The sequence below is a fragment of the Micropterus dolomieu genome, linkage group LG23 (assembly GCF_021292245.1).
Source record: "Micropterus dolomieu isolate WLL.071019.BEF.003 ecotype Adirondacks linkage group LG23, ASM2129224v1, whole genome shotgun sequence".
Taxonomy (NCBI): Eukaryota; Metazoa; Chordata; class Actinopteri; order Centrarchiformes; family Centrarchidae; genus Micropterus; species Micropterus dolomieu.
Window position 1 is genome coordinate 7,897,186 of NC_060172.1, and position 19,500 is coordinate 7,916,685.

Here is a 19,500-nt window from a genome sequence, read left to right on the forward strand (position 1 = left end):
CCTGCGCGACTCGAAACAAAAACAAGCAGAGAGCGCTCGGACGGTCACATGTGGTGCACCCAGCAGCGGCAGCAGAGCAAGAAGAGGGAAGCGGCAGTCGGTCTCAGCACTGTCGGTGTCCAGGAAGCACTGACCTCCCCGCCCCCCCTATCCCCAGGTTCCCCAGGTTCCCCGGTTCCGGACGCGGATCCGCGCGCTCTCCACATATGGTTCTCCTCCGGCACATCTCTGTCGCCTTGACCGCCGCCGTGGCTGCCCTGGGCTCCGCTCTCTTCATCGCCTTGAACTTCTTCTACAAGAGGCGAATATGGTCACCACAGGCGGAATACTGCACGATCAAAGAGGTGAGACAAGAACGCTTGTGATTCTTTCACACCCGCATCCGTTTATAAGATTTTATTTCTTAACTATCTAACTTGGACCGGGAAGGTGGTGAGGAGACCGACATCACAGCTGGCAGGCTGACTGAAGGAAGAAAGCGTTGCACAATTATCACGAGCATAACTGATGATGAAGATGATGCTTGGTGAATAAATGAGTGGTAGTGGTGATGAGGAAGATGATGGTGAGAATATTTAAAAGCAGTAAGATGTGAATGTTGAGAATGATGATGTATAACTGACGTATTAATGGTGAAGAAGAAGAAGATGATGATGATGAGGATGATGATGATGAGATGAGGAAGATGATGTGATGATGATGATGATGATGTGATGATGATGATGATGTGATGAAATGAGGAAGATGATGTTGATGGTGAGAATATTTGAAAACAAGAAGATGTGAATGGTGAGAATGTTGATGAAGAGGAGGATGATGTTGCTGGTGAGAATATTTGAACGTGTCAATGATGATGATGATGTGATGATGATGATGATGATGATGATGATGATGATGAAGATGATGGTAACACTGGCCAAAAAGATAAAAATAGTGACAATAATGATGAAGAAGACGATGATCATGAATGAATGGTTGTAGTTGTGGTGGTGATGAAGATGGTTTTGATGTCAGTGGTGAAGATGAAAAAGTAATGGCTTCCCAAATGTTGAAAATGCACAGATGTGTATTTTAGCTTGGTTGGAGGACCAGCCGGGTGACGGAGGGTCTTAATATATGAGTCGTCAATGGAGCACTACATCTACAGATTGAATCTCTTAATAAATCCATTTGCATGTCTTTAAACTTGTTTCCTAGATTCAATCAGCTGCAGCCTGTAATAAGCTTAGCCCGCTTTATCTGGCTCAGCCTGTCTTTAGAGGATAATACAGTTGCTATCTGCCAGCGGCTCGCTGCAGACCCTAAATGTTTTCATCCCAGGGGCCCAAGTGTACGAACATGCATTGTAATCACGTCTTGTGCTTTGGAAAGCAGGGGAGTTGACTAACAGCGTGTTTTTGACCTCGGGGAGTTTCAGCAGGTGGGAGGGCTGCACACGCTCATTTACACAGTGACAAGCAGTAGAAAAAGATTCAGGTGCTGGATAAACTGTACAAGCAGCCACAGGCTAGAGACAAACTTGGAATTTGGCATCACGTCAAGACCTCAGGAGCAGCTACGGTAGAGATATTTTGATAGCCATTCGGTGTGTTTGGATTGCCTCTTTATAAAGCAGACCTCACCTGAATTAAACACTAGATTCATGAAAGAGGAAAACACAATCAAATAAAATGGAATTTTTCAGGGAAGGAGATCAGAGGTGATACTTCACAGCAACCGTTATTTAATGGGTGGCTGTTGTTTTGGCCGCCATCTATTAATTGAAATGATCGTGAGACAAGATGCATCAAGTCTTGAAGGGGTTTAAACGGCCTTTGTTGACTGTTAATGCGCTAAATGGGAGATGGAAACACTTTTGCCGAAAAAGTTCTGACTTAGCGAATTTGTAACTCATGTCTGAACAGCTGTTTCCGCTGTCTGTGTCTTGCCGGTGTTATGCCGCGCTGTAATATTGTTTGTGGGGTTCATCAATGGTGTTAAATGATTCAAAGTATATATTTTATGAACATTATAGTTAATATTTATTTACACTTAGTAGAAGTAACATTTCTTGACATTCAGCAAAAAGTATCTGAAAGTGCACAGCAAAGTATGCATAATTCGGCAGAACAGATGATGAAGGCTGCGTGCCCAGATTTGCATCCACCTCTTTTCTCAGCAAAATGAGCATAACCACCTGCGAGGTGCATGAAACTCTCAGTATATGCAGAATTCGGCACAACACCTGTTATTCCCATAATGTCCGGAGACATGGCTGGTTGCAACTTGCCCGCTTAAAACACATTTCTGAGGACCTCTCTCCATTTTTCTAAGATCAACGGCCATCAGGTCCATGCGACTGGTTTTGTTTCTGGTTTGGAACCCATACATCTTGTTTATTACAGCATGTGTAACATCAACTACTGATGCAACTACTCTTGCCGTAGCCTGGTTTATTCGCTCCAAACCAGCCGATGGAAACGTAAATATTTTGCATTTACAATGTCTTTGTCTTTTTTGCGACAATTTAAAAGTCGGCTTAAATTTAGCATGACAGTTAGATGGAAACACGGCTACAGTGAGGTTGTTTAGTTTGGTACCGTCGTGCCTATACAGAGAACAAAACCCAAAGGTGTTTAAAGACCGTGTCTGGCAATTGCTGGGTGGATGCATACACAGCTTTGGACAGGCTAGCTGTTTCCCCCTGCCCCCAGTCTTTGTGCTCATGCTGTGTCTCATCTCACTCTATGAAAGAAAGAAAATAAGCATATTTATAGCCTGTTTGATTCCTCAGGTAACACTTGGTTATAACTGAAAACATACTCTTGATGTTACTATGCTACCACTATCGTTCTCGCTGCTTAAAAGTCTACTGCTGAATGCAACAGCTTGTTATCTGGGGGTGATTGAAAGGCATTCAGGGTAATGTACTAATTCACTAACTGAAGTTGGTAGAGAAAAAAAATCACAACATTTAATCAGTCCTGAAACATTGAACATGAGGGACTGATGATATGTGACAGCATTAGAGGATTATAGTTGCCATCACTCGACTCTCTTCTGTAAAATACAGCTCAGCTTGCTGAGTGCTTCCTTGTGATAAAGCTAATGTGTTGCCAAACGTCTGCTTTGCTGGAGGGTCTTGGAGCAAGACGTCAGATCCAACAGTGCAGATCTGCAGTTATGCTTTTTTCCTCCCTGGAGAAGCAATAGAAATCAATACGGTATCACTGCCTATTTATGAGAAAAGTATGAACCGGCAGAACTGAGTTTAAATGTAAAAGATATTAGGTAAAATAAATATTTGAGCTGACAAAGGGAGCGGGAGATAAATGGCCAGTGTGCTGCCTTGATTTGGAAAATGTCAGAACCATTTGTTAACCAAAGAAATGTGAAAGATTTAGAAAAAAGAATAAAGTGGAATGTGAATTTTTTTTAGATAAACGTCTCCTGTATGATCTTGGAGATCCAATCAAATGACTAGAAGGAAGCACATTTGCAAGAGTTAATCGCTCAGCATAAAGTCTGTGCTGCAAAAAGAGGAAAAGCGGTACAAGCTCTGCAGCCTCAGCAGCTACAGAGCCGCTCAATACTGTCAGGGTTTGAGGTTTGTCTCCCAGTGGGCTACATAAGCCAGAAAATACATGGAGGCAAGCTGCAGATCCAGTCAAGCAACCATGTTTATCTGATGCCACATTTACCCACCAACACCAGTCGGTGATTACAGCCAGAAACATGTCAGACAAAAATTTACTTCATCACCACTATTACAGGGTGATTGTGGTGAAGTCAAATTAGAGTAAATGATCTAAACTACTTTTCAAGCTCAATCATCCATCAACAAAGTGGAGTTAAGTGATATTTTTAACAAGGAAACTAAAACTGATGCATCTCAGCGCTGAAATGTCTGATATGAATTGCTAATTAACCTCCACAGAACCGCTGCCGCGTGGCATGACTAAAGACTAACCTTGTGTGACTTTTAAAAAGGGGATGACTGACGTGTGCAGGATCTCAGAGGGACTGTGGCTTCCCGGTGTCTCTTAGAGACCCTGAGAGACACTGAGAGAGTGTCGAGGTTTGAATCCGGCTGCTAACCTTCGCTGAGTGTCAGCCACTTGTCTTTCTACAGATACAGAAAGAGAGATACCAAGTGCTCTCCGTTTCTGCATGTTCTTTCAAATCTGAACTTAATATGCGATAATAAAGAGCAGGGTTACCGTGATGCTGCTCCTACATGTCTTTTAAAGTATAATATTATGAGTTATACCTCTAGAGGTTTGCAGAAGCTGATTAATTTTCCTGAACAGTCTGCAGTGTCTTTCGCACACTCAGGGTCAGATTCCCAACTGTCAAGTGCATTCAGTTTGATACATAATGAGGATCCAGTCTGCAGAAGTGTCATCAAGTTGAGAGATAAGTGGTGTTTGCTAATCTGTGAACAGTACCAGCATTTGGTCTTATTGTTTTATTTGTTGTGGATTCATTTAGCTGATGATCAGAATTCAGTTTGCACCAATTCACGTATCCCATATTGGAATCGTATAAGGTGTGTTAATTGTGTTCTGTATTTCTCTGCACTCATTAATTACTCTACATACCACATGCCACTTAAATCTTTATTTATGTAAATACACCAGTTTGTTGTGTGTAAATGTCTCACGGATATTATGAGGTTGACAGATTTCCATACTTTTGGCCATGTGGTGGACCTGAAAAGGCTATTTCAACTATATTGGAGGATCTGAAGACTCATATTATGGAGGCCAGAGGGTGTATTGCATCACCCAAAGTCATCAGACAACCTGTAATAGCACTATATTCACATTCAGCTGTGGTATGATATGCCTAATGTGTCCAAACATTTAAACTATTAATAATATTTGTAAACCTAAGGCAAATCAGCCATGCAGCCTCACTCGTCTTAAAACTGAGCAAATAACCTCATTCAGCGTTAATTATAAATTATGTGAGTTTAATTTTTGCCTCTAGTCTGCATTTCTGTCTGTTATCGACTTTGTTCTCTGCCTGCAGGAGGAGGAGGAGCGTGGGAGGCGTCAGGTCCTGGTCCTCGGTCTGGACGGGGCCGGGAAGAGCAGCATGTTGCAGGGTTTGACCCCCGGGGAGTCAGCGACTAAGAGAGGCCACTGCCGGCCCACCCGCGGCTTCAACTTCATGAGCCTCAACGCTCCGACCTGCCAGCTCGACTTCCTGGAGAGTAAGACTCCTTTTATTCCTCCAAATCAAACACTGCAGGCTCTGTGGAAAGTTGTTGAAATCAGAAAGAGCTCCTGTTCAGTACAGCAGGCCATTTGTTTCATTACACTAACATTTTACTTCACAACTATGATATGATCATGCTGGTGAATGTAGCATAGTTAGCATGCTAATGTGAATGTAACCTACGCACAGTTATGTTGCTAACATATAGAATGCTTTTTTACATGTATGTAAGCTTTTTAGTTTTTAGCTAGAATCTTCACATGCATACAACATAATGCTAGTATTTTAGCACAAGTTAGCACACCGACATCAGCATGTTAGCGTCAGGTGATGTAAGACAGACTTTAGCACTGTGAGAAAAAGTGGAATTGAGCCAACTTTTGCTGCAATGCAACGTGCAAGTGCATGTGCACATTCATCTTACATTACCTTATATTGTAAACTGAGTAAAGGCGTCAGTATAGCACTTTTTTTTAACCTTTATTTATTCAGGGAGCTTCACTGAGAGCACCCTCTCATTTGCAGGAATTCCCTGATCACAATCACACGGTTACACATTCACACCTGGAAGCTGCCCAGTACAAACGCAGCCCGGTCTGCTGGTCACTGAGCAGCTCCACCGGAGCAGTTGGGGTTATGGGCCTTGCTCAATGGCACCTCAGTGGAGGTAAATGAGGGAGGGCAAGCACTGCTTGTTTTACTTTCCACACCAAGATTTATCCTCCCGGCGACCTCCCGGTCACAGGCTCGCTTCTCTAACCTTTGGGCCACCACTGCCAGATAGCCGAACACCATTTGAACAGTTAAGGAGGAACATGATCATTCCTAAAGTGTTTGTGTCACCTGATGAATGAAGTCCGATATTTTCCCTCTTTTTATCTGTGTTTTTGGTCTCCACAAGCTCCTGAGGGAAATATCTGGATCTTTAGCTGCTAAATGCTCCACTATGTTCATCAGCTAGTCTTTAACTGTGTCTGTCTGCTGCTTACGGAGAGCAGGGTGAGTTGAGCCAGTTTTTACTTGAGGCGTCTTTAAAGTGAGGACATGACAGTAATGTCTCCAACTAATATATGTACATATATTTCAGAATGAGGTGCATCCTTGGGAATTATCACTTTGGATCTAAAGGAAACTGTTTGACTTTCCTAAAAAAGGACATCAATTTCATTTCGTTGTGCCAACTCAAATGCGAGTATACAACATTTCATCGCACTTGGATCGTGAAACATTGCAGCTACATTTTTGTCTCCTTGTGACCTTGTTGTTGCAGATCTTACTTAATTTCAGTCAAATTAACATGGGGATAGATCAAATCATGCAGATCCAAAGAGGAAAGGCGGATGGGTGCAGTTAGATTATATTTACAGACAAACAAAAAAAATCCTGCTAATTAGCGTTCCACTGAAAGCCTCTGCACCGCACTAAAAATAGCATAAATTACTTGGTTCTTTATTGAGACCAGTCTGCGTATGAGACACTCAGCTGCAGCGGCCTCAGGATGAGTTTCTGTGGATGTATTCGGAGGATCGTGCCACGCTCAGCGGTTGATTTATTCATGATCTGAACACGGAGATTGGTGGGCCCCTACAGTCCTTTTCTCGTCTCTGAAAGTAAGAGGAACACACGTCACCGCCCACTCAGTCAGAACAATTCATTTGACCCGGTGAAGTAAATATTGGAGTCTTTGTCTCGGTGACATTGATGCTGAGGCATGTTGACAGCTTAGCGCACACTTACTCACATCAGGAGCAGTACAGTGCAGAGGCCCTCTGACGAGTTCTCTTTATGAAGTCCTCTGGGGAAATCAAGCTAAAAGCCTTTAAACTCTAAATGAAAAGATGCAGATCAGATCAGTGAGAAAACTAGTTTCAGGCTTTGAGCAGCTGAGATTTGTGTTAAAGGGAAGTGAAAAACAGCATCAGGAAGAAGTTCCTAATATATTATACAAACTGTGTGTGTGGTTGGGGCTCAGATTCTCAGCTTTCCTCTTCAATAGACAGTCTAGTTTGCTTTCATCTTTATTTTAGGAAGTATACTCTAATGCTGTCAAGTATACCACATATTCAGTGTTTACAGTTTGCTTATATGAAACAAATCAGTTTCACAGGTGTCAGCTTTTCGGCAACAGCAAGACAAACATGGTCTCGCTCTTCTCTTTTATGCTTTGTCTGTGCACAATTTACAAAGATACTGGAGTGAAATGTTGTGTGACCAAGTTGTAGAGTAACGTACTAAGCATCAAGGTTACAAACGGGACAACACTGGAATGACATTGGATGGGTTGGGATTCAGCATATTTGGGTGTCAAAGCTCAATTTAGCTGGCTGCAAAACGTGGTAATAAAAACAACCCTGTGTGTGGTGCTGTGGTTTGTGTAGGTGCTCTGAGAATGCAGCCACACAAGCCATTGGAAATATTGCAGAGGTAGTTTTCCTCTCAGGACTACAACTACAACTTAGATCAATATATACACTCATCCACATTATTCACACCCATATGAGTCAGTGTTTTCACGTGGGTGTGTATCTGATAAGGTGGCCTGCTGGGCAGCAGGATGAGTGTCCCGCTGAGCTCCCTCTAACTATAAAAGACAGCGCTGAGCGTCAGCTCCACCCTCTATACCACATCAGGTAAACAGGTATTTATTGCTGCGATGTCACGTCAGCTAAAGTTACATCACCACCCAGTTTCCTAGCAACATTCCTCCATTAAGTCCAGCACTAATGAGTTCTTGCTGAGCTGAATTCAGAGGTAGTGACTGAAGTCACACCTGCCCGCCTGTGTGTGAGCATTGATTCGTTTGCCCGCTGATCGCCATTGGTCATTACAGCTGCAGGTCAGTTCCTCTGCACAGCAGGATTATGGGAAATTAAAGCCTTCAGTTACTATGAAACTTTCTCACTATTGAAGCTGGTGAGTGAATTTTCTAGCAAATCTGTCCTGTGACCGTGTAGGGTACAAACTATGTTGGTTCTGAAGAGTTGCAGAAAGCTTTTTTCTGAGCTGTAGACTTATGAAGCCAGTTTCTCAAATCACAATGAATCACACAGCAACTAGTCAGTCAAGTGAGTCAGTCAACTATTAGTTCACAGAGCAGGATAGATAATAATCTGTGTAAACAAGATACATGGTCCACCACCCACCGGCTCTGAGATCTGACCCCTCCATGTTTAAAACCACAACAAACAAATCCAGGATTCATGCGCACAGACACACAGTTATTTCCCCAAAAGACTCAACTGAGATACAGTATGTCCTTAATTAGAAGTAGGTGGATCAAACACTCCCTGAATACTAAAACAGTTTCTTCGAAAACTAAGAATAATGCCTCTGATTACAAGAGAAGAAAAACATATAAAGATAAAAGAAAAAAGGGAGTTAAACAGAAAGTATATCAAACAAACCTCAATATGTATGAAATTCCTCCAAAAACCATGAATAGAGCTTTTGAATACAACATGAAAAATAAATAAACAATAGAAAAGAAAAAGGGTTCTAAGAAGGGAAGAAAAACAGAAAAAAACATGTATAAAACAGAAATCCCAACCCCATAAAAATGAAAAAGGATTTGCACAGTTGTATTGTGCTCAGAGCCTTGCTGTCATGCAAGGCATGTCTGGAGGCAAACAGACGGAAAACAATTAATCAGACCAATTTCCACAGCAGGGACACTGTGGATATAAATAATGGCTAAGTGCCGACTTAGGCTATTTGATCCCTGAGTGAAAACTAGATTAGTGATTTCACTTATACATTTATCTGTGGCTAATTTGTTTAAAAAGGAATGCCAATAGTTGATCTAATTCTGCCTATTGATCTGTCCATTTATTTTGAAAATCCTTATTTTACTGTAACACAAAGAATACAGACGGAAAACATCTGCCACACTGAGATGTGAAGATATTCACGGTGACATTACTGCTTCCCTTTACCAAATGACAGGTAATTAACCTACAGTACCTACAATTTTGGTGAAAACTACAATGCAAACATACATGAGATTCATGCCCAGTACTTGGGTATATGGATAGACAACAAACTTTTATTTAATGTACATTAAAGTGAAGATTGGCTTTTATTTTAGAAATAAATCTAGCTTTACTTTCAATGCCAAGAAAAAGCTACTTTTCACCACACACTGGGTTGATTGATTATGGTGACATATTATATATGCACGCAGCCTCCTCCATCTTAAGGAGCCATGATTCAGTGTATCATGCATCTCTACTCTTTATTACAAATGCAAAGTCCCTCACTCATTATTGCATTCTTTATGATCTGGTGGGTTGGACATCACTGACCACCTGCAGACAAACAGCACTGGTATATTTTTATATGTAAAGCAACGCTAGGTAGCTACACTCCTCCAAGTGGTTGCTTTTTAATGTGCCCAGGATTTTGACAGATCTGGGGAAAACTGCATTGTCATACTAGGCACCCTGGGCATGGAATAATTTGCAAAAAGATCTTAAACTAAAAACGTGTATATCAATTGATAAATTTAAGAGCATCATAAAGAATGTGGTGAAGGAGACATGTGGTTGTATTTCTTGAGAGGCCACTGTGTTTGAATACATGTTTTTTTTTGTCATTTTGTGTATGTAGCATTTTAATATGCTGTGTTTATGTATGGCTGCTACCTTGGCCAGGGCTGTCTTGTAAAAGAGATTTTTGATCTCAATGAGACTTCCTGGTAAAATAAAAATTAAAAAAATTCTTGACCTTGGGAACCATATCCCAGGTCATCCTCAGCAAATGGAACGAGATCTAAATATGAACCATGTGACACATGACACAAAAAAGCATAACTGTAACGATGTTTGCTACTCAGTCACGTGATGACACCTGAGTATATCCCATTTGCTTGAAACGGCTGTGGGATACGTTTGGAAGTTTTGGGGATGCATAAGCACAGGGGTTTTTTCCGCTCATTCATGCACACATACACCAATGGCAGCAACCTACACTGTGATCAGCAGACAACCCGCTCTAACTCCTTAGCTACAGCTGTCCCAAGTAAACCTCCACAAAGATAGAATCCAAATAAATACCCGTTCCTGGGTTAAATTCCAACCAAAATTTGCTGCATCATCCCGTCATCCCCGCTGTCTCTCTCTTCAGCTGTTCTATCCAGTAAAGCCAAAAACACTGGACAGCATCTAAACACATCATACATTTGAGGGTTGGAACACGCTAAGGACCCTATCTTGCAACTGGCACAAAGCGCAGCGCAGTGCCGGTGTAGGTACCAGGTACGCTCGGGTGGTCAGATCTGCTTGGGGTCCTGCGCTTGCTGGTAACGTCACATAACGTGATTGGCTGTACGTTTGTATGATGACGTGGCAGATGGTGATTGGCTGTATGTCGTACTGTTTACGGATATAGTTTTCGGTGAATTACTGTTACAACCAGGGCTTGAATGATCTGGCATACTGGGCAAACAAACCTTTGGGGCTGGTGTAACATAAATGATGTACTTAAGTAACTGTAAAAAATGGGCCAATGATCAGCCCATAGAGCACGGACAGCAGCCCACTGGGTAATTTTATATACTGACATTGGGCAGGCCCAATCACATCTCTTACTAGACCCCCCCCCAAAAAAAACATCTTCAGACAGCTGCCGCCAAATGCGCAAAAACAACCGATATATTTGCTACCGAGGCTGCAGTAGCTTCAACATTAGCTGCAGTACCCTACATAGCGCAGGCACTTGAAGGAATAAAGGAGAGCCGTGTCCGCTGCCAGGCAGAGGAGGAGGCGTGAGACAGCGAGTGACAAAGTGACAGGGCTGAGGGAGAGAGAGCAGAAGGAGAGTGGAGGTGAAGCGGTAAGCATGCAGTGAAACTGTCTGGAGTAAAGCAGCCGTCCTCCTGATCAGTCCTGAGCTCCATCAGAGCTTCTAAATTATTTCAGAAGTTAAAAGTTGAATTTTGTTTCCTCTAGAGTGTTTCCTCTGTCCTTTCATGTCGCGTTTATAACTACAGGATATAACTCCAGTCTGTAGTGGAGTTCAGACACTTCACTGATAAACCACAGAGCTGAAGAGGAACATTAGGCTTCATGATCAGAGACAGTTTTTGTATCACGTCCACACTTCTGGCCATATCCTCCTCCTCTGCTGCGAGTCTGCAATGCAATCAGTCAATTGATGGTTTTTATAATGCAGCATTCATCCATCATTATAATAACAATCCGTTGAGGTACAAGCGCACCTGGCTTTTAAAGGTAATGGGAGATGACACTCTGATTGGTTTACTGCATGTTACGCCTGGCGCACTGACCATTTTGTTCTGCCGTTAAACTAGCAAAATTGAGAAAATTTAGATTGTTAAAATAGGGCTCTAAAACTCCACACACAAATGTGTAAACGTGTAACCAAATTTAATTTGCACAAGAAGATTTTTAGATGTACATGTTATTAGATTAAAGAACTCCCAATGGGAGTATACATGGAATACTTGGGTGGTATGCGTTTGTGATCACCTTACATTTTTTATCAATTATCACATTTGTACATCTGTATCATGAAATGCACATTTGTCGCTAGTACTGAGACGTATTTCTCCTCCTAGAAATGTTCCAAATGGTTGAGTTAAACCTCAGTACAGTGCTGCAGGAATGAGTCCAAAAACCCAGAAATTAGTTTGTATTTTGCCTATTCTCTGGGTTTTTTGAATGGGCTTTTGGTTAGATGTCTGAAATAAGGTACAGTATGTGTTTAACACAAAATTAATAGATATTCACATTAGGTTAGTTAATACCCCACTCTTGAATTTTAAAGCTTTTACGTGTCTTAAAAAAGGCCGTTGCTAGCAAGTGGCTAAATGAGACTACAGAGGTTTTTTTGGGGACATAAAACATCATTGTGAATTAAAGAAAAGTTTTTCAGAGCCCAAAAACCTAAACGTAAAGAAATGGAGAGGTGTTAGAATTCAAAGTAATATATTTTCTGATATATGAATGTTTGTTTTCTCTGTGCTGCAGTCGGTGGCGGGGAGGACCTGCGGCGGTACTGGTCGGAGTACCTCAGAAGGACTCACGTTCTGGTTTATGTGGTGGACTCCTCTGACAGGAGCCGCCTCCCATTGGCTAAGGCTGAACTGCACCGCCTGCTGAGGGTGGAGCCTCAGCTGCCTGTGGTCGTTCTGGGAAACAAGCAGGTAAACCAGATAATCAAGCCCAAAATACAGCCCTTAATTAACCATTTTGGAAACCTAGCTGTTGTTGTGTTTTAGATGTTTAGATGAACGTTTCCTGCCATTCCAGGCAGCCGTTGGTTTCCATTCATTTTCGTACTGTACAAAAATCAACATTCGATGCAAACGTCATGTAAATAATCATCACAGTGTTAACCGTAACAGTCAGTTTTTCTTTAAATTAAACACTCACCTAAAATCCATCGCACTCTGGTATTCTGGTAAACAGTCAAGTCAAAACTATTATTATATAATAATAAGTTCACAACTTCCAAAAATCGATCTTAAAACCGCTATTTTCCATCTAGTAGTATAGTTTAAATTTTATCCTCTCTGCTGGCAAGGTTTTATTTTATCCGAGCAGGCCTTCAAGCTTGGATTGATAATGCTCAAAGGGGGAATAAAAGAATAATAAGAATTCTGCACTGTAATCTATATTGTTATATATTTTTTATTATATTTTATTAGCTATCAGCTGTGGTATTGTTTTGAGAATATTTTATTTAGTGGAGAACTTGTTAGTAGTTTGCAGCAGTATTTTCTTTAATATAATTTATTTATCATGTGTAATTTGGATGTTTACAAAAGTTCATAATAAACCAGCAGCAATTTAATGTTTTTCCCTTACTGTACCGAAAATAAACCGAACCATGACTTCAAAACCGAGGTACATACCGAACCGAGATTTTTGTGTACCGTTACACCCCTAGTCCTTTCAGGCTTCCATAAATCAGTTGCAACAAGCAGTGCGGCTGGCCACTGGCCCGTCAGTCGCTGCTAATGTTAGCTCTCGGAGTTGGTAGCCTATCTTGAATGAAGCAGCAACAAATTCAGTGACAGTGACATCAGCATTTGGAGCGCAATCTCCCAGAAAAGAAGAAGTTTGACATGACTCATTAAATATGCGAGGTTTGCAAACTCCAGTACTTCGGGAACACTGTACAAAAGCCCGGGCTCACATCACACGCCATCACCCAGAACTGCTTCCATGCCATAATTTGCCACACACGCCTTTCTTAGCGAAGTGGAGTAGATCCAGATATTAGCACCCCAATGTATGTACTGAATCAAGAATTGATTTTGAGATACCAAAAGATTCACAACCCTAAAAATAATATCACGCATTTAAATCCAAAATGAAAGGTAGATGCCTTAACTGTAAAAATGATTTTAAATGACTTTATGAAATGTTAGCTTACCAGTCTTCTGTGTTATTTGTCTGTACGTATGTGTTTGTATTTTTTTTATATTCTGCTACCTGTCTTGGCCAGGTCACCCTTGCAAAAGAGGTTCTTAATCTCAATGGGACTCTCCTGTATAAACAAAGGTTAAATAAATAATAAAAAAAAAAACATGAGGTGAGCAGGTACACGTTGCTCCATCTTCATTTATCCAGCAGTAATGATCCATGAGACTCCTGAAATAAACATTTCTGCATTTCCTCCTCAGCTCATATTTCTTCACCCTGCGTGGCACTTGTGGAATTATACATGACCCTTTGAGGGAAGCAAGAATATTTGTCACATCTGCTGTCAGAGCGCTGCAGCTTTCATCCCCTCAGTGCTCTGAGCCACTCGCAGTATTAACAAGAAAGGAGCCCGAGACAAAACTCAGCCAGTGCACGCATTGTTAGTCATTGTCAGTTAAGCTGAACGGCAGAATGCTCTCTACAGAGCAGGTGCAGTCCAGTTATCTGGTGCAAGATATCATGGTCAAAACATCCAAGACAAGAGGGATTTTAAACCACTGCATATGTAAAATAATAATGAACACTTTATTTTTCCTACTTTCATCTTTAAAAGGAAACCTGGAACATCAAACAGAATATCTACTGTGAAAGTTAAAGAGAGGTTTTTTTAAACCTACTGCTGATTGATATGAAAGTGTCTACAGGTTGCACTGGAAAGCTTTGTTCTACATCAAAATGTTCAACACAAATGAAATACTTCTCAGTAAGCATAGCTTTGGTGGTTTGCAGGCCAAAAGACATGTAGGCATCCAGGTTAAAGTTGGGTTAAACAATGAATGTTACATAAAATCATCGTTTTTACAGTGTTTAAATGACTATTTCAACATGAAGTGAGGGTCTGCCTCACATTAAAATTTAACTTCAGATGTAAGTTGGTAAAATACACAGATTTTATTCCACACATGTTCACAAATTATCTTTGCTGGATAATATCAGTTACAACTAAAAGGACACAATATGAAAACCGCGTGACTCCAGAGCTAGTCTATTTCTCTCTATCTGGTTCAACAACTCACAGTAAAAAGCAGCGAGAGCCTCTCTTAAAGGAGCGGTACACAATTACCAAAACAATCTTAAATAACTTAGCCAAGTGCAATGCAAAACATACTTATTCATTGTGATTAATTCACTTTTAATATTCATGTGTTTTTTATATGTTTTTAAGTAAGTAAGTTCTAACTCAAAAAATATACATCTCATATAGTACAAAAAAAGTATGAGTTAGTTAATTGTTATAGCATGCCTGGCTGTTTGTGTTCTGCTAACATAGATGCATGTGACAAAGGTGTAAACAGATAATCGCACTAGCTACAAATGGCCAGAAATATGAGTATTGTGAACATACTGATCATACAGCTGGACAGTGGAGAAGTGTATTTTTCTGCAGGAGTGGTTTAAGAATGGTATAATAAAATCACTGCTACTTTATTATTTAAAAATAAAAAACAAAAGGACAGTGCTCTACTTTTCATGATGTTTGTTTCCCAGACCAAAGGTTTGGTTCAAAGCAGTCCCTACTGCCATACTGTATAACGAAATGAAACCAATAGATGTCATTGACCGCCTGTACGTTAGGAAAACATCTTCATCCAGCTAAAAAATAATAATGATTGCTAAACCATTTTTAAGTAAGACTACGGCCTAAACTTTTGCCACGTTGTGCACATGAAGCAGGTGAAGAAAAAGAAATAATGTCTTCTTTTACTGCGGTACTGGCTCTCGCCCTCCTTTGCTTTGTTCACTGCCTCGGCAATCTCTCTGTTTAAACTGTACAAAGAATGTTTCCATCAGGTTCCTGTGTGTGGAAGATTATTTGGCGGTGCAAAGAAAAGAGGCGGACATCTGTAGACTCTAGCCTTGGTTGAATGGTTTGTGTAGGAGGGTAGGAGGGCTTCACAGACACAAGTTTTGATCATAACAGACCATTAGAAAATATGACATGCAGTTATTTGTAGGGACTAATTGTGAGTTATTATGTAAATTAATGGTAATGTGATTCTTTCTTGCAAAGTCAATTCAGCTTTTTGAGGTTGATTACATTTGTGCTTATGTCAGGTATCAAACAACAACAACCTTGTCCTTGACAAATCTGAACTGCAATTGAATAGATTTTTTCATTGGAATAAAGTGAAAAGGTAAAATCAACATTAAAGCTGTTACAGTCTACAAGGAGGGAGTGTGTAACACTTGCAGGCTTGAAAGTTTGTGGAGGACTGTTGTCAGTTTTAATACACAACAGTTCAACTGACTCCAATGGTAACCCAGTTTATTTACTGTAGTTAATGTATTTTTACCAAAATATATAAAGTATGTAGCTAACCGCACAAGCGACAAACAAAAGCTGTGTGTTTGTATTGTGTATTTAGCCTAACAAGTATTTTGGTATTTGATATTTTTGACAAAACATGGCAAATGCACAGCTTATGTTTGCTAATTAGGGCTGGACCCGGATATTCGACTATTGGTTTGTTGGGTACGTTTTTTTTGCACGCGGACGCCTGACCTCTTCTCACAGCAATGAACGTAAAGCCCCAGTTCACATCCAAGGGAAAACAAAATGCTCTGTGGGAGCACTTTAGACGGAGTGATGAAAACAGCAGTGTGGCAGTTGTTATGGCATTTAATCGTTTTACAGTTGCTTAATTTAAGTACAGATCCACACAGTCAAATAGCCGGCATTTCACTAAACTGACAAACAAACAATATAATGAACACAATTAAATAATTATGTTAGGCCGATTGTAAATGAAGAACATTTAGTAGGCTATAATTAAAGTTAAAAGCTAATTTTGCATGATAACATGTTGTTTTAGGTCCACTACTGCGCTTATCCCGTCTGCTCTCCCTGGACGCCCATTCAGCTATTCCCAGATTCTGCTCTGGACCAGCTCGGCTCAGCCTCTCATACTCTGGACTACAGCAGTCACCACCCCGGTTCCACACAAATCTAGTCTTCCACTCTACCTCGCTCATCCCCGGCTCAATATCCGATCCCTTCAACCCTGCAATAAATATTCCTCTTTTATCCAACTCCAGTCTCCTCCCTCTCTCAGACCTGCACTTGGGTCTACTATCCTAGCCGTAACAAAGTTAAACACAAATAAAAAGCTTGGACTATTTGCTAACTACCAAAGCCTCAAAGCTCAAAATATGGCACCCGGGCAAGCCCTATTGGTAATAGCACAGTTTTTTCTTCACAATTAGTCTCACTTATGTACTATTTTCGCCATATTTTGACTTTTTGCTAGCTCGGTTAGCTGTTATGTGAGAGTAGTGCAGAAGCATTGTACTTGGCCATATTTTGGCAAAACCTTCAACATGGATAGATACACAGCTTCTGTTTATTATAGCATGGTCAGTTGTTTTATATGTCAAATAAGCTAACGTGCAACAAAGGTGTAAACAAGCAACTCACAAGCAAAAATTGGCAGCTGTATATTTTGTCATTAAGTGGCATAAATACAAGAACAGTAAAAACTCAGGTCAATGCTGGCACGGTTTATGTATGTTTATTGGATATTGTCTTTGAAAGAAGGATTCACTTTTTCTTGTCGTACTGAGTTGAACCGGTTTTACATTGTTCACAGGATAAGCCCAATGCTGTGAGCGTGTCGGAGCTGCATGAGGCCTTGTCTCTGGGCTCCATGACCGAGGACAGGAAGCTGTTCCTCTTGGCTGCCCAGCTGGGCTCTGATGGAGCACTGAGGAAATCCTGCCAGGGCCTGGACACCTTCCAGGACCTCCTTCTCCAGCTCATTTGATCCCCCCCCCCACCCCCCCGCCTTCACAGAGCAGATGAGTAGGAGATGGAGGGACGAAAACAAAAGGAAGCAATCTTCCTACTCCTCCTCCTCTTCCACCTCCTTGTTTAAGCTCTGGCTTATTTGAGGCAGAGGAGGATGAGATGACGAAGACTGCAGGAACTGATGCAGAGAAATTACTGAAGAAGATGCCAAGATAGAGCGCTAAACCTTGCAGTACCTCCTCGTCTTCCTCCTCGCCCTTTTCAAACTACGTCAGTTGGTTTTAGAAAAAGCTGCTTTTGAAGGCTCATCTCATCTTCCACTTTTCTTCCGGCTGGTCTCATCTTACTCACTCAGAAGAGGAGGTGCATAGCGGGGACGAGAACAGAAGGAGTAAGGTTTTTTTTCATGGAGTATGTGACTCAGAACCACAAAGTTCACCTCCTGCCAATGATTCAGACTGGCAACCTGTGACAGACGTGTAGATTATTCTGTATATGAACTGAAGTATGTCACGTTTGTAGATGCATACAGATGTCGTCTGGTTTGCTGTTTGCTGAAAATGTGTGGTCTGAGAAATCAGCATAGCAGAACGGGTTAAAGTTACGGTTGCCAGGTTGGAGTCCCTCACAGGGACTAAACTTCATCGACTGACTGTTTGGAAGAGATTCGCTGAAGTCCCGAAGTGAGGCTTTTCTGAGATCTAGGGGGGATTTTGTGAGGGAACTTAAAGAAGGGTCCAAAATGACATTTTAAAAAGCGGTGTGATATTTTTCTTCTCACTAGCCTTTTCAGCTTATGAAAGAAAGTGTCTACACTTTTCTATGAGTTTCATCACAACAGTAATCATGCGTTTAGTCCCGACAACACTACACAAATTACAGCCAACCCCCACACACCGTGTCACTCCCTACTTTGTCTTCTCTCAGTATCAGACAGAGGATTTTATGAAGATAGGATCTGACTTCAGTTACTCTAATTACTATAACTCTGTTCGTCCGAATGCTTTCAGACCAGTTCAGATTTCATCCCCTTTAAAGCACATTCCCAATACTGTTTGTTCCACAGTTAGATCACTATGTAGAAGACACTTAAACAATAACTAGTATCCAGTTAAACACACATCCTTGAATGTATAAATGCAGATGTGAAGTGTTTGACTTTAATGCTACTTGTACAGATAAACTGGAATTTGCTAGATTCAGATGTTTGATGCTGTATAGTGTGAAGCAGTGTTATGCTCATCATGACGCACAATTTTTTAATGAATGTGAAGTTTTATTCCTCTTGATGTGCTGTGTTTCTGCAGAAATGTTGTTTTTCACAGTAACCAAGAGTTTAGTGGATTATGTACGTCTGTTTTTATAACCAATGACTGCTCGTCACTCTTGTTTTATGTGTACTGTAACTGTTTCATGCATGGCTTTGTTTTGTTGTTTTAAAATGTGCCAGCTGCAGTTTCCAAAACAGCAAGTGTCCATTTGGGTTATTTAGTCTTAAAGGGGACGTCCAAAGTCTGTTTATAGATCCCGGCGGTGTGCTACTGCTTATGTGAAGAAAAGTTGTGTAAAGCCTTTTGTGTCTCAAGAGGCAGCCGTGTGAAGTCTGATAAATGTTCTCATGTGAATCCCTTGAACCAGCGTCGGAGTCTGAAGACTACAAGTTTGAAAGTGAGAAGATTTGGAGGGTCGGAGATAGAAAGAAGTGAGGTTACCAGACGCTCATCTCTGCTGCAGGCTACCAGCTCGAGGCTACATTAACCGCTACTAGCATAACACACTCCAGTCTCTAACTGACCTTCCTGTGGTCATGTTGCATTGTGGGTAATGTAGGCGCTGGGTTTTGACAAGGAGTAAGAAAGGAATAAAAAAGATGATGTATCTTCTTCTGCTGCATCGTTTTTTGATCCTTCTTTTTCCTATCCATTATGAGTGACGGTGTTTTAGGGGTGAGATGTGTAATCTGTGGAGTACTCTTAATGTTTTTCTCTTAAAACAATGGAAAACAATCTAACTGAGGTGAGGTAAAGTCTCTTGTTTAACACTCCTTTCCTCGCAACGTTCCTTCAATGAGGTTTTATATCTAAAAAGGTGCGGCCACTTACAGTA

At 41.1% G+C, this 19,500-nt stretch overlaps 1 protein-coding gene across 2 annotated transcripts; it reads left to right on the top strand.

Moving 5' to 3' along the window:
• The first annotated feature begins 10 nt into the window (after positions 1 to 10).
• arl10 (ADP-ribosylation factor-like 10) lies at positions 11 to 19,277 on the top strand. Of its 2 annotated transcripts, none has more exons than XM_046040134.1 (4): positions 11 to 344; positions 5,014 to 5,197; positions 12,189 to 12,364; positions 17,237 to 19,277. In XM_046040134.1, exons 1-4 carry the CDS (start codon positions 207 to 209, stop codon positions 17,408 to 17,410), a joined length of 672 nt encoding a protein of 223 aa, XP_045896090.1. In that variant the 5' UTR covers positions 11 to 206; the 3' UTR covers positions 17,411 to 19,277. The 2 variants fall into 2 exon arrangements, with proteins under 2 accessions (XP_045896090.1, XP_045896091.1); XM_046040135.1 differs by lacking the exon at positions 17,237 to 19,277 and adding an exon at positions 16,463 to 16,739.
• The last annotated feature ends 223 nt before the right edge of the window (positions 19,278 to 19,500 follow it).

Excerpts from the sequence above, each read along its gene's own strand:
- arl10 (XM_046040134.1), top strand. The coding sequence starts at position 207 with ATGGTTCTCCTCCGGCACATCTCTGTCGCCTTGACCGCCGCCGTGGCT. Across the intron at positions 5,198-12,188 it reads CCAGCTCGACTTCCTGGAGA|TCGGTGGCGGGGAGGACCTG; the intron begins GTAAGACTCCTT and ends TCTGTGCTGCAG. Across the intron at positions 12,365-17,236 it reads TCGTTCTGGGAAACAAGCAG|GATAAGCCCAATGCTGTGAG; the intron begins GTAAACCAGATA and ends CATTGTTCACAG.